General features: G+C 34.0%; 1 protein-coding gene across 1 annotated transcript; it reads right to left on the reverse strand.

Moving 5' to 3' along the window:
• Positions 1-44: 44 nt before the first annotated feature.
• On the reverse strand, positions 45-8,656 carry LOC124541047 (piggyBac transposable element-derived protein 3-like). The gene is made up of 3 exons (XM_047118893.1): positions 8,621-8,656; positions 6,639-8,215; positions 45-96 (listed from the first exon to the last, which is right to left on the reverse strand). Exons 1-3 carry the CDS (start codon positions 8,654-8,656, stop codon positions 45-47), a joined length of 1,665 nt encoding a protein of 554 aa, XP_046974849.1.
• Between the last annotated feature and the right edge of the window lie 6,865 nt (positions 8,657-15,521).

Here is a 15,521-nt window from a genome sequence, read left to right on the forward strand (position 1 = left end):
ACCATCACGTTAAACTTAAAAAAGCTCTCAAGTTGCGTCTGTCGTTACTTGCATATTTTTTCTTCAAAGTGGGCATTTTTGCGCGCCCCGCGACGCCTAAGGGTGATTTATGATAAAAGTTATAAGCGGACTTTTTAATATCAACGAGCCTTTTAAGCCTCGTCCCTTTGTAGATGCCGCAGAATGATAACCTAATTAACAAACGTTATATATCATTGGGCAGCGTGCAAATATAAGATTAAATTTAAGGCAAGGGTACACATATGTTTGAACGCGTTTAATTACATCTTATCTTCCATCTAGTTATATTCTGTACGTACTTAGATTGAGCATTATTATTACTAGACACTTATGAGTCAATAAAGGTAGTACGAGTATCTGAATGTTAAATAAGTAGATTTATTTTTAGAAGCAAAAGAGGTTTTACGCCTCGCTAACCTGTCAACCTATAAAAAGCAGATGACGTTGTCGTGGTTTAAGATTTTTTCATGCCTTATTACGTTTCGTCTTTGTTTTTATTGTACGGGAATTTTATTTTTATTCACTTTATTGATAAAGAGAGCAGCAATTGGGTATGGTACGGTATATTCCAATGTTATATCGAATTATCGTAAGTTCTATTCCGTCTCCAAATGTAAAAAAATATATAGGTATAAAATAAACAGCGAATTGTACTTGAGAAACCTAAACACAATATTGAGATATCTTATACATTAATAGTGTAAGCCAATTTTTGTCCCACTGACTAAGGAACAATGGCTGCACAAAAAAAAGTTATGCTGTCATTCATTCAAGAGCTTTAGCCGTAGATGTATAGAAAAATAAAGATAAGTATTGATTATTTACTAAATTGTTACAATTTAAAAAATAATTTTAAATTATAATAGAAGGCGGAGATAATTCATTGGCCGTTTAGAGAGTACCTAAACGTAAACGAAATTTAAAAAAATTGGTATCGACAAACTTGAATTGTAACTTAACTAATGTACTCCATTGGATATTAAAAAAAAAAAACATTTGAATAAGGTTTATCATTTTGGCATCAAATGTTTATGAACGTGCCGCTTACAATGATATGAAATCGATACAAGACCTGTCGCGAGTTTTGAAATTCCTAAAAAACTTCTTTTGAATAAATACGAAGTTTCACGGGTGACCCACTACTATTAAAAAATACTCTGATTACTATTAATGTATTCAGACAGAATGTTAGACCTAAGAACGCGTAAACTATGTAAGAATAATAGTACGCGTAATAGTGACCAACTTTTGACCACTAATTAACAAACACTAGCAAAATAGTAAGTCGTTTCGAGTGTGTTGTGACAATATCTCAAATCAATCAAGTCGTTTCCATGTTGACCCTTGATCTAAAACTATTGTATTGAGTACCAGACGTATAGTTTCACCTCGTGCTCATATGTTACACCACTTTATTTAAGAAAAAATTTAGAAGAATGAGCAAGAATGAAATGAGCATAGGGAAATCGGATACCTGATGATACGAGATCAACACCGTCGATAAACATTGGCGTTGAAAGAAATATTTAGTATCCGTATATCATCAATACGCTAATAAATTTGGAGCTAAGAATGTATGTATGATCGTTAAACCGTACATATTATAATAAACTGGCTCACTCTACGAGATCTGGATAGATGCCCTCACCACTAAAAATCGGGCCCTGCTGCGCAAGCCGCACAGAGTCATAGCGGTGAGAGGCATCAGAGGGTACCGTACGGTGTCGTGGACTGCGGCGACACTTCTCGCGGGCGATCCGCCCTGGGAGCTCCAGGCGGAGGTGCTCGCGGAAGTGTACCGGTTCCGGGTCGAGGCGAGGGACCGCGGCGAACGTCAAGGGTCGGCGGAGATCGGGCGGATCAGGGCTCTAGCCCAGCAAGCCCTGATCGTCCGATGGCAGGAAGATCTGGGGTCACCCACGGCGGGCCTAGCGACAGTGGAGGCGATCCGTCCCCACTTGAGTCGCTGGGTCGAGAGGAAGTACGGCACACTGCCGTACAGAATGACGCAGGTACTTACTGGACACGGATGCTTCGGTAAGTACCTGCACGAGATAGCGCGGCGGGAGGAGTCACCCTGCTGCCACGAGTGTGGTGCGCCAGTGGATTCGGCGTACCACACCCTGTACGAGTGTGCTGCGTGGGGGCCCCAGAGGCACACCCTTGCGGCGACTATGGGCGGAGACCTTTCGCTGCCGAGCATCATCAACGCCATGCTCGGTAGCGAGTTGTGCTGGTCGGAGATGCGCTCCTTCTGCGAAAGTGTCATGTCGCAGAAGGAAGCCGCGGAGCGCGAGCGAGAAGAGAGTGCCGCCGCTGACTCGCTCCGCAGAAGACGACCGGGGAGGAGGAAAAGGCGCTACGCGCACCTTCTCCCACCGCCTCAATAGGCGCCGCAGGGACTAGGGGGGTCCCAGTACCCCGGGAATCACCCCTAGGTGTTAGAGGCCCGCATAGGTGGGCCGACCGTCAGGGCGTCACGGTAGCATGCGTAAGCGATCCCGTGGCGTCCATCGAAAGACGGAGAGGGTACCGCTGGTTTTTTAGTGGGTAAACCCGGCGTACTTGGGCGCACTCGGCGTCCAGGGCTCCGGGGAGTCCCACACACCCCCCCACTTTCCAGCTTTTCCCGTTTTTCCAGCGAGAAAAAAAAAAAGGCTCACTCTACGAACTGGAATACAATAGTACTAAATATACATATAATAGGGTTAGATCAATCGCAATATATTTTTCTTTACTTAAGTCTACAGAATAGCGAAAAGGTATACCTACTATAAGATTAGATAATTGTGTGTGATAAAAAAGTGCAAAAGGGGGGTTTCAAGGGGTGGAAGCAAATATCTATTATTATAAATATCTCTCAGAGACATCAATAAAACTCAAGCTCACTCAGCGTGCACTACAAGTTGCTGATATATCCGGCTGTCTGGTTTACAGGAAGGCTGGATGTCCGATATCGAATATTGACGTTAATTGCGTTTTTATATTATTTTTGCAAATATCATATGGACATAGAGATAGAGAGAACAGTACTATTCTGTAACTGTAACACTACCTCACACATGTTAAAATTCGATTACGATGATAAGCTTTTATAAGGCCTATATATGACAATAATTATTTAACTGACATTTCACAATCGCATTCTGCGGTTTCGAATTTCGAAAACTCGAATAATAAGGGTGAAACTTTTTTTAGAAGTATTTTTTGTGTCTTTTGAAACGTTTTTTGTTTTCATTTAAATGTGAGATGTTAATTTATTTCGATTACCTCATACACACATCCATACGTGGTGCGTGCACACAATCTCACGAGATAACAAGACGCATGAACTACAAAGCATTGATCTCACACGTGACGAATCATATAACAGCTTGTTATTTATAAGCTCAACTAGCCGTCTTATTATCTCACGAAGTTCATCTCATCCTTCATGCAATACAAACGATTATATGCCTTAATTATTTATAGATAAGGGTATTTTATACGGATAATTATGTCTCTTATTACTCTTTCGAATCTATATTTGAGATTCTTAATAGATTCAAATTTTCATTGTTAAATTAGAGGCTACGTCACGTGAAAAAAATAGTTTATATCTTTTTTTTTTGTCTAACTTTCAATAAATTAAATATATAAAACCTACTTACATGTTTTATTAATTATTGCATTGTATACCGCAATATATACAAGCAAGAGTTTAATAATATTTAATCTGGCAACATATAACACAATTAATTTTGCTTATCTGATATTTATAATGTAATTTAGGCCAAAGTTCTTCACTTTTTCTTAACCGTTAAGGTCAATAAAATATAGTTGATAATACGTCATCAATTACTCTAACGTGGTGGTATGGTTCGTCAAGGTACTCATCATTATATATGCTATGGCTAAACAGGTATACTTAGTATTGTTGCATTCCAGCTTGGAGAGTGAGTGATCCAGTGCAACAAAGGCACAAACCGTGTGGTTTGTGCCTCACCTCACACACACACCTCAGTTCCCAAAGATGGTGGCATACAGTTGATATGAGGAATAAATAATAAGTCTAGAATGATTAATATTTCTCATAGTACCAATGTCTATGGGCAGCGGTGACCACTTACCATCAAATAGGCCATTAAGCAATTTGCCATCTAATATGTAAGTAATTTTTTTAAAATGTGTCACATGCTAATGAAATTTTAAAATTTAATACATTAGGTACTTCGAATTAATGGATTTTATATATAAACATAAAATATTCGATCGCCTAGGACAGATGTACGGTGTTCAATCGCCCTGCTGAGACACTTGGTCTATAGTGATGTGTCATTTACTAGGGATAAGTCGATAAATATTATGTCTCAGTTTTGTTATTTTATAAATAAGATAAGATGAGCGGCTACATCACACCTGTGATTTAGATATAGACATAGATACCCAATCGGCACAAAAAAATTCAAATATCAACATATATCTATCATATGATATGTCCATCAAATATATGTTTTTACAATCATGTGAAATTTCATTTTTATCTATATAATTTTATCTTCTGAATAAATGAATTCATCAACCATGCTTTATGGATCCTTGACTCTATATAACCCTTTGTACAATCAATCTAAAAAAATTAGTAAATTAATATATTTTTGTTAAAGTCATTACTTTTCTTTACTGATAGTTGAGCAAAAATTACACTTATCGGCTATTTGATTAGAATCAAGTTAGTAGATAGCCATGTTGACTGTAGACGGCGCTAACAAACTTGATACAAATCAAAACAACGAAGGAAACCATGACACACAAGAACACTTGCAACTTCGTGAGTAAAGTGCATCAAAATGTTAGTTTTCCTTTAGGCAGCTGTGCAAACTAAGTCACGTCAGGTCGTGGCTATCACCGCTACTAAGTTTCACGAACAATTGTAACTATTCTTTAATAAACATACATCACCCGTTCTTGACTGGGTTAACTGATAGAACTGAAAGTAAAATGAGCAATGGACAGTGCCCGCTAAGCAATTTCATACGTAGGCATATATAAACATAATTCGAATAAGGGTTGTCGGAAACGGAAGCGCCAGCTACGCTAGTAATGAATTTGCGAGGGCGGCCGCCCTATGAAAATAAATTGCCCCGTAGTTTTCGTGTTCTGATTTTAAAGCTTTAGTTTGCTTGAGTAATAGGCTAGTGGGAAATGTGAAAATAGATTTTAAAAAAAGAACGTGTTCTTTAAAACTACAGTTTGTTTTGATCTATTTGATTATATTTCTTAAAAAGAGCAATAGAAACTTTTTGGTCAATTACAAAACTTTTTTTTTATCCTGTACTTTTGCTGATTAATCAAGAATTGATAGTGAACTATGTAATTAAAAATATAACGGAATATGATTATTTCAATTGGCAGTTTGTTCTGCTCCTGAGCGTTCGGAAATTAGTTTGACGAGATATTAATTTCATTAACGGAAAGTCAATAAACTGAACACAGGTTAAGAACATTAAAGGCAAAGAGCCGTCTAGACGCGATTTATTACTCCCAAACAAAGTCATTTCCGACATCAAAGCTACCGAATCGTAATTACGTTTATTTAAAATTCGTTTTAAATTACAAGACATGTAAAATAGCTTTAAGACGCGATGTTTTTAAATGCCGGCCAGAATAATATTTAATATTTATAGTTTTTTATTTTTTAAATCATTAATAATCAAGTACACACCTGAGCAAAAAGGCTGTATACTTATTAACCCTATACTTGGCACAGAATTTAATCTTTAAAAAATTATAGTTTTACTACTTATCTATGTTAATTGGATTATAAGGATACCAGGAAAATTAAAATAAAAAATCTCTGAATTTCAGTTTTCAGGATATATTATGTGTCTTTCAGTGCACACTGCCAAGCTCACAAGAAAAAAAATATAAAGAAGAACGTGGTTTTACATGCACACTGCCATGTTATAACTAAACGAAAAAATAAACAAAAATGTAAAAATAATATAAATCTTAAAAAATATTAACAAGTTTTGAGATCTGTTAGGAACTAGGTCAATAAATAACGCATGTTACATAAGTTAAACATTTTTTTTCAAACAAAGTTAAACTTCTTATCATTATTTATCACAATATTCAGTCCTAAAGCTCTGAGATCAAAGTTTACTTACATATCTATCTATTATGTAACAATATGAAAAACTTAAATACTACTTTGTATGAAAATCTATAAAGCAATTTCGACCTTCAACTATACATAGCCGTGCGTTACACTTTGGACAAAAAAATTTGGTTTGATGTTTCGTACATAGTCTACATCTGGCTTTTGTCGTAAACGCAGGAAGATGTCCCGTTAGGTCGTAACGAGTAGCATTATCAGGCCTCTCCGCTACTGGTTTTTTTATTATTTTCACAGCTTTGTATAGAGCATCAGGTTGTAGATTAGAACTCCTCTCAAAAAAACGCAGTTGCCTAAATAGAGCGACTCGAAACTTTTTAAGTGGCAATAGTTTTTTTTCCCATTATTCTCGTGACGATACAGCAACCAGGCATTATTGATGCAGATGTCCAAAATCTGTGAAAACAATACTAAATACCAACGATGGCCTTTCAAATCAGTACGGTATAAAGCAACTAACATATCGGCTAGATCAACTCCACCCATGTTTCCGTTATAGTGCTTTATTAAATTTGGGCATGTGACCAAAGCTTTCTTCTTTTCTTCTTTCTTGTACCGCATTATATTCTGTACAGGGTAAGCGTCCACATACGTACTTACAGCCACAACAAACTTGTTATCGAACCACTTCACAACAGCTATATTGTGTTCGTTAGACACGACTTGTGCAAAAGCTCCCCTGCCCTTTTTTTTCAACTCTTTATCAGATGGTAATTTTTTTTCTGCCCCACGAAGTCGATTTGTCCTGACTGTACCTAAGGAGAATATACCGTACTCACTCCTTAGGTGATGCATTAATTCAATGGACGTAAAAAAGTTGTCAAAGTATATAACAGAGCATGGTTTTTGCTTGATAGAATTGGCCAAAGCTATCACAACTTTGGCTCCAAGACCCATTCCTTTTTCTTTTTCTGTAAAAGTATGAAGTCTAAAAGTATCTTCTCCTCCATAAATAAGAAAATCATGCACGAGGCCAGATGGTGAAGCACGAACGAAAAATTTAAAACCCCATTTTTTGGGTTTATTCCGGACATATTGTTTTCGACTTCCGGCTCTAGTGCCCTTATAAGGCACCATCATCTCGTCGATGCTGAAACGTTTTCCTTCAGGAATATTTAATGCAAAGTTGCGACGAACTTTTTCTACTAGTGGTCTTATTTTATAGTACCTGTCACCGTCATCTTTTAAGTTATCATTAAAATGAATATAACGTCGAATAGACTGAAACTTCTTTAATGTCATGACGTCAGCAATTTTACTGTATTTAAGTTCATTTGACCAATAATCAGTGTATGCCGGAATATCTACAACACCCATTAAAATATTCATAGCTATAAAATCTTTGATATCGTCTTTGGTTATATTAATTGAAGTGCCCTTTTTCTGTACAGAATATAAATTAGAATGATAAACTATAAGTTCTAGTATATCGTCAGTTAAAAATAGCTTAAAGTAATCAAGCGGCGATTTTTCAATACCAACAGAATCGAAAAGCATATTATCTTCTAAATGAGCTGATCCTTGAAACTTCGATCTTGTCCATTTAGGAGACATTTTGGTAGGTTTTAATACGGTTCTTTTTACGATCACCGGAGTTTTCTTATACCGCCGAAGATGCACAGTAGCATTAGCAGTAATAGCGGTGGTTGCGGCAGGTGCTGAAGATACGGGACTGCAGATTGAGTCTATAGATGGTGACGGTGGAATATAAACTGATGGTGAAGGCGGTATAATGTCAGGATCATGTTGAAGAATAGAAGGTGAGTACGGAGTAGAGTTGGTAGTGCTGTGTCTAAATCTCGGCTCTTCATGGACAGACGCAACGGCGTATATTTCTCGATACTCACAGTCATCACTATCGGAGATCTTTAAATTTTCGACGGATGACGCTATTGATCGGACAGAAGAACTGTCTTCGGAGACATCTTGATGAGGCCTACAGGTCTGGAATTCATCTTCAGAAGATTCGCTAGATTCTACATCAGATTTAGCTCCGCATTTAGGCACCAAAGCTAGAATTTTTCGACTTCTAGTCATCTGAAAAAAAATATTGCAAGCTAAAAAATAGGAATTTCAAGGAATATGTACTAAGAAGCCTTAATAATGCTCAAACAAAGGCGTTTATAGACTCAACATTCACAATAAGTAATAGTCTATAGCGTTGGCAGTGTGTATTTATATGTACTCGACAAAAAGGGTGTTATTCACAGCAAAGCAAGCAGTGTGCATTTAAATATACACAACAATTATTGTGTCAATCACCATGCACCAGGCAGTGTGTATTTCAATGCACACCTAAAGTAAAATGTAAATTACTGAATATTCAAAACATTTATCACAAAAATAATATAAACAAACAATTGCGTAAAGCTTGAAAAAATTAAAATTATTACAATTTCGTACTTATAACCTAATTTGATTAAGATAAAATACGATACTTACAGAGCGTTGCGCATGCACCGACCGACGGCTCGCCATTTTGTTTACTACTGACAATATGTGAGCGAGACAGATTTAGATTTATTTTTCTTACGTAAAGAGACGTTTACAAAGTCACTTGGAGTTATTATTAAAACGATTCCATGTAATATTGTGTTTAAAAAAAAATCTAAATTTAATGTGTATTTAAGTGCACAATGTCAAGTATAGGGTTAATAGTTTTGACATAATTTAAAATTTGTCATTATTTAAATATCATAACAATCGGTTAAATTTAAATATAAAATAAAATGATCCCACGTAATATGTTGTAATGACTAATGATATCTGGTGACTCGGATAAATAAAAAAAAAACAAGATTAAATTCAAAAAAGTATTTATATATTCTTATTAAAGTCCGTAATACAAACGGAATGGTAAGCCCTATTATAATTGAAATGTAATCACAAGTTGTAGCCTATTACATACAAAAGACTGTCAGTAATAGTGTAAAATTCAATTTATCCAAAGCTTGAAGTGACCACAAAAATGCTAACCTCCAGAAAACACTATCGTCGGCATAATAAGTAGGTATGTATGGTTACAACATATCGATATGTATTAGCAATAAAGAATTATATTATTGAAAGACCTAATGTCGAAATATACATGTAAAATAACTGTAATAGGGATGTGATTTATCGCACACGAAGTAGTTAACACTTTTTTATCGGTACAGAGATCACTTAATCTTAATTTTGATTGTGAAATCATCTATCGGAAACTGTATGTACCTACTAAATTAGAACATAGTCGTACCCACGTATATGTTTTTCTTTTATCTAATACACTTTATTACAAAATACCAAATGATGATTTTCGTATTTTCCAGACAGTCATTCATTAGCAATTTCGGAAAATTTCAAATTAGTTTTCGACAAGTAATAAAAATATCGACATTATGTTTATTACAGAACATCCCTACGTATATAAAAATAATTGTTTTGATTATAGCAACGGCACGTCTAATAATTCACTCTAGCTCTAAACTCTGTAATTACGCAGATGGAAACGTCGGTTCAACTCACTGTTAAAGATAAAAATCGTACAAACCTACGGACGGACTCGCTTCCCTCCGTAATAGTAGTGTTTTATTTAACAACATAAACATTCATTTACATATCCTTTAACAGATTTAATTTTATTGTAAATAAATATCAGGAGTCCAATCAAATGCATTCTAAAATCAAATTTTATAGCTACAGATTATTTTTTTTTTTTTTTATTACAGAATTGGATGAGTACATATAAATGAACGTCATAATAATTAAGTGTATGTTACACATAAACACAACATATCTACACTCAAGTTCCTTATAAGTTATATTTTAATAAAAAATCAAGACAGACCTCTTAATAATAGCACAAGAATTAAACTAATATATACCAATATCATAAAAAGGGAAAAATTGTTTGTTTGCAATCGATAAAGGCTGAAACTACTAAAATAATTTTAATATATTTTATTACTCAGAATGCAACGTACTTCGGCTCAAATAAATATAGGATATGTAATTCAGTAACAATAATAAGTAAAATTGTAGCCTTAAACCGTGGTATTTGTAAAGCAAGCTAGAAAATAAAGCGCTGTAAGGTATATGTCATAAAGCCACAAACTGGATACTATGCGCGTGCAGCCGCTGACACACCTAGTTTTTATAATACGCTGTTATATTTACTGCAATAATGTTATTTTACCAGAAACAACAATAAAAACATATTAAACATTATTTGACGTGTGTTCTATGATGGAAGAAAAAAAAAACAAAAATATTCTTTGTCTGTGCTGTGTCCGATACTGATATCTAATTTACTCTGTTTACAAACAAAATTTCGAATATATGTTATTTCTAAAATTATACTTATAGCATGGTCTGCGCAGATGTGTTTTTTTATAATATATATTCCCTTTTTAGATTATTAGTAACTTACGTTATTTTAAACGTATGCTATTCTGTATGTTGTATTGGACGCAAAAACACTAGATGTTGGTTGATCTACCAATCGAAGTACCTATCTTGCTCAGATTTCATATATACTAAATAGATTGTCGCACTACAAAAGTAACTACAACAAACAAACTTTAATATAATATTTGTATGTGTAACAGCTATTCTTGACACTAGCCAATCATCATCCCTGTTTACTTGATTACGTGTGCTTAGTGGCCAACTGTAAAATGTGTTCTAATTTCAAAAATTTGTTGGGACAAGCACTGATTTTTAATGTGTAAAAACACCAGCTGATTATTGATTTATCATACTTTAACTTATCATACTGTTACTTTGAGTAGCGAAATATTAACAAACATTTTAAAAACCTATCTTATATAGTTTGTGTTGAATTTATTTTAACGCCGTAATAAATAACGCGCAGACCACGTTACACGTCTATTGTTCCGAGAAGCCTGCGGTTCGGCGGTCACAAATTACAAGGCGCCACTGCTTGCTCTAATTTCAGGAACCAAACATTATTAGGCTGTAATAACCCCAATTGAGTTGTTTTTCTAGTTTTCTATGTTGTAGCATTTCATCTGTTGCTGTTCGTCGATTTCATTCCAAAACTTTGATTACAAATGAATTTCAACACTTTTATTTTTAACTTCAACTTAATTGTATTGTCAGAACTGGGTAACTATTTCTTCTTCATGAAAGTCAAATAAAAAAAAGAAAAGTTTATTTGGGACAAAGCGCGATTGAAAAAAGTATAAACAAATCCGACGAAAAATAAACAAAGTAAATAAGTAGAGACTTACATAAAAAACGAAAAGAAAATTAAAAATATTTGATAGACAATGACAGCAATCGTGTCCTAAATTTTATTCAGTTTCCAACTTAGTTTCCACCACTTATCGTTGATTTTCAATGGTATATGTAGCTGTGATAAGCTGTGGAAAAATGTCTACATCAATATTCAACATAAAATAATAGCATTTAACATACTAAAAAATCTATAAACACATATATATGAATGTATGTTAAAACTAAAAGTCATTTTTATGTTTTGTTGGTAGTGTTTTCGAAATTCGATTGAATTATACAACACCCTTTTTTCTACTCTTAATTCATTTTTTTTTACTGTTTAAATCAATTCTCGCTAATAATTGTCAAACAAAATAAAGAAAACAAAAAAAATGAGAAGAAGGCTCTAAGCCGTTTGGCCTTTGCCTATTTTTATAAAACAATTGAAACTCATTAAAAGTTAAAAGTTTTAGAATGATCGGTTCATAATTATAATTATAGTTAGTTTGTATATTAGATAAACATGTCATATTCTGACACTAATGCCTAATAGTAAAATTTTGTGAATGCCTTCACGGTAATATATTTATATACGCTATTTCAATGCGATCTTTTATATATTATTCTTATTTAAGTAAATGTTACATATTACCTTCTTAATTAACTTCTCAACAATTACAATTCACTATCAAGGTAGAACATAAAAGACAAATCCAAAAACCGATGTCAACATCTTTATTACGTTCTAAATCTGTAGCTTTATTTTATTAGTAGTTATTTTTTAAAACGTTTTTGCTACTCATTCATTTGACATTCGAATTGAAAATAGAATTTTTAGTTTTTTTCTTACATAATAGCATTGCAGATTAGATTTACTGTTGAAGTAATACTGGACAGAACCTCTATGTTGAATAAACTCAACGGAAATTGTTTGTTGCGTCATTGACAACTTATTAACGTAGTGCGAATAATTAGGAAGGTCACTTTACTACCTGCACACATAGTCAAAAGATTCCCCATACTGGAAGCTCGGTTCAAACAAAGATTGTTTGTAGCTCAAAAATACTATTAATATATATAAGTGTATGAAGAAAATCAGACAATAAGAAGTAAGAATTACATATTAACATATTAAATTCGAAGTAGTCTAGTTTACGTTTCCAATCGAAGTGATAGACGCTTACCAGGCGGCACCGCTTAAAAGATAAATTAAAGTAAATTTAATGTAGCTCCTCTACAGCATTCATACAAAAAAATCCTATTAGGCGGTCGAATGCCCCGAAACATTAAACAAAAACAGGCCGATATCCATATAAACGCGAGCGGCCGCTACCAATAATTACCGTTTATTATAAAGGGTGAAATAAACTCGCATACCAAACGAATGTATTCGGCTCGCTGTACGAGGTAGTCGGTAGTGCGTGTCACAGGTCGGGCTAAGCTCATCAATCTTGACTCCATTTAATTTTGGAATAGAATACATGCAAGCGAAGACGGCCCGTAAAGGTCTAAGTCGAAACAAAACTGGCGTGCACAATGAGCCGGTGAACGCGCGAATGAAAAACGGAGCGACGCCATTGTCGATCCACAAAAGAAAGGCAATCATTCGACATGAATAAATATCTTTGAATAATGGAGCGCTCCCTATAATGAAATGTTTTATGTGTAGGAATTATCGCGTACAAATCGCTGTATACGTCACTACGGTCGTGTATCCGCCTAAATGTTTTGTACTTCTTCCGCAATTCACTAACATTACGCTTTGATTTATGACACATCGGTATGGACTCTTTGCGGCGAATATTAAATGAATTAGAAAGTATGATCATTTAAATGCATTACCTTATGTTTAACATAATTTCATTTATAATATTATAATACTTACTTATAAAACACTGTTTGATAAAACATATTCTAAGGTATTTTTATGTCTTATAAACCGGACATTTTATAAGATAATAACGTCTATAAAGAGATCCAAAAGAACAATATGTAAGATATTTAATAAAATCCGCTGTTCTGAGGTGTTCCTGAACTGGTGATAGATTAAGTATCAAAAAGCAAGTATCACTTCTATATTGAATAAAGGTTTTTGACTTTGACTTTAGTATAACAAGTCCTTTTTAGTATAATGCTAAAATTTATAAAGTCACAAAAGGTTTAAGTAATATAAAACACTTATATTAGATACTAAATACAAAATTAAAACATTCAAATTAAATAAAAACTAAACAATTTTCGAAAAGAAATCAGGTGACAGAGTCGTGTGCCTTACACACAAGTGTCATCTACTGACTCATTTTTCTACCAGCAAATGACATTAATATATAAGATTTTTGTTACCATTTTACAGAATTAAAAACGCTGTAGTGATAGAATTGTGTGCAACAATTCACACACAGACACACACTCATATTTGATCCCATCGTATCAATGCTGTACATTGAGGCGAAAAAAAAGAACGACTTACTTTAAATATCAATGTAGATAGCTTTCAGTCGAGATGTGCTTAATTAGGCTTTATAATTCATCTCGTGCTTAGCGGTGAAGGAAAACATCGTAAGGAAACCTGCATGTGACTAATTTCATAGAAATTCTGCCACATGTGTATTCCACCAACCCGCATTGGAACAGCGTTGTGGAATATGTTCCAATCCAAACCTTCTCCTCAAAGGGAGAGGAGGCCTTTAGCCCAGCAGTGGGAATTTACAGGCTGTTGTTGTTGTTTGTTGTTGTTGTAGATAGCTATTATCACTAAACTTCAAGTCCTCCCTTTACGTGCTTCCTGTTGTTAAAAAAAAACCTTAATCTAGAATATATCTTCTCAAATTATAATATTGTAAATAATTCATAATGTTTTTTCATAATAATTGTTATAACATTAACTTAGCGGTAGATATTTTCCACTTAGTTTCCGAAACTAATAGCATTAATTACGAAGACGGAGTGGCCACAGCGGAACGAAGCGGAGTATCGTAGGGACGGCCCTCGCGGTCCTCGATAAATCAATTTAATTTAATTCAATTTAAGCTCAGTTCCTCCCGCAGACGTCACGCAAGCTACGCAATATTATGTACCTTTTAATAGACGAAGATTGCTGATCGTTGTTGGTCCACCGGGAAATGCATGCAATGCTTTTGTTATGTACGAAATTATAATACTTCTGATTCTTTTTTTTTTTTTTTTTACCTTTTTCACATCTGTTGTTTATAAGAACAATCGAAGATAACCTGCATTTGTATCGAATTTTAGACTACATATATATATTAAAACTACCTTTATATTTAATTACTTTTCATGATAATAATTGATAGATTAATTATACCAATTTAATAAAACTTTTCTACCAAATCTGGTATTTACGGAAATTAACAAGGTAGTACCTACAGGCATAGAGCAGAATAAAATTCTGATTCTTTTTTTATATTTTTGCAAGGAAAATGACTAAAGATTATAATAATAGTAAAATACATAATCCTTCAAAACGACGGTTAAATAAACTAAACTAAAAATAAATGTTAATGTAAAACATAACATTGCTTTTATTTTTATTTTAATCGTTTGGTTATTTTTTTATCAGCGCGAAGTTCACGTAAACATTGATTCATTACTGCATTAATAGGAACATCGTCCGTATCTAATCAACATCGGTAAATACTAATCCTATTCAAATTTATTTTAATCTCCCATACTCAATGTTTTCAACACTTATGAAACGAATTAAAAAAAGCTAATTCAATTTATTTCCATTAAAACGAATTTGTTCTACCAACTGTATTTAGGTATTCATTTCTATGTAATATATTGAAGGATTATAGACCTTATTCTATATGGTTTAAGAATAACAATCCCTTAAAGCAAAGCAAATAAAAGTCAATGTACTTCAATATCTTTCATCCTATTTATATAAAGCTGCAGGTGTATGTTTTGTCGATGTAAGTATTCTGGAAAACAATCTCAAAAGTCGACGTAAGTAGAACTAGTCCAAGAAATTACAGAAAGAAGAAAAATAATTATAATGTAATGGAAATAAGCATCAAAATAGCGAATCAGAGCGTCGATTTTCAGCGTTTCACGATCGAGTGTTCGAACGAGTGTCGAAATTGATTCCTACAGAATATCT

Source organism: Vanessa cardui, chromosome 1, assembly GCF_905220365.1.
Source record: "Vanessa cardui chromosome 1, ilVanCard2.1, whole genome shotgun sequence".
NCBI lineage: Eukaryota > Metazoa > Arthropoda > Insecta > Lepidoptera > Nymphalidae > Vanessa > Vanessa cardui.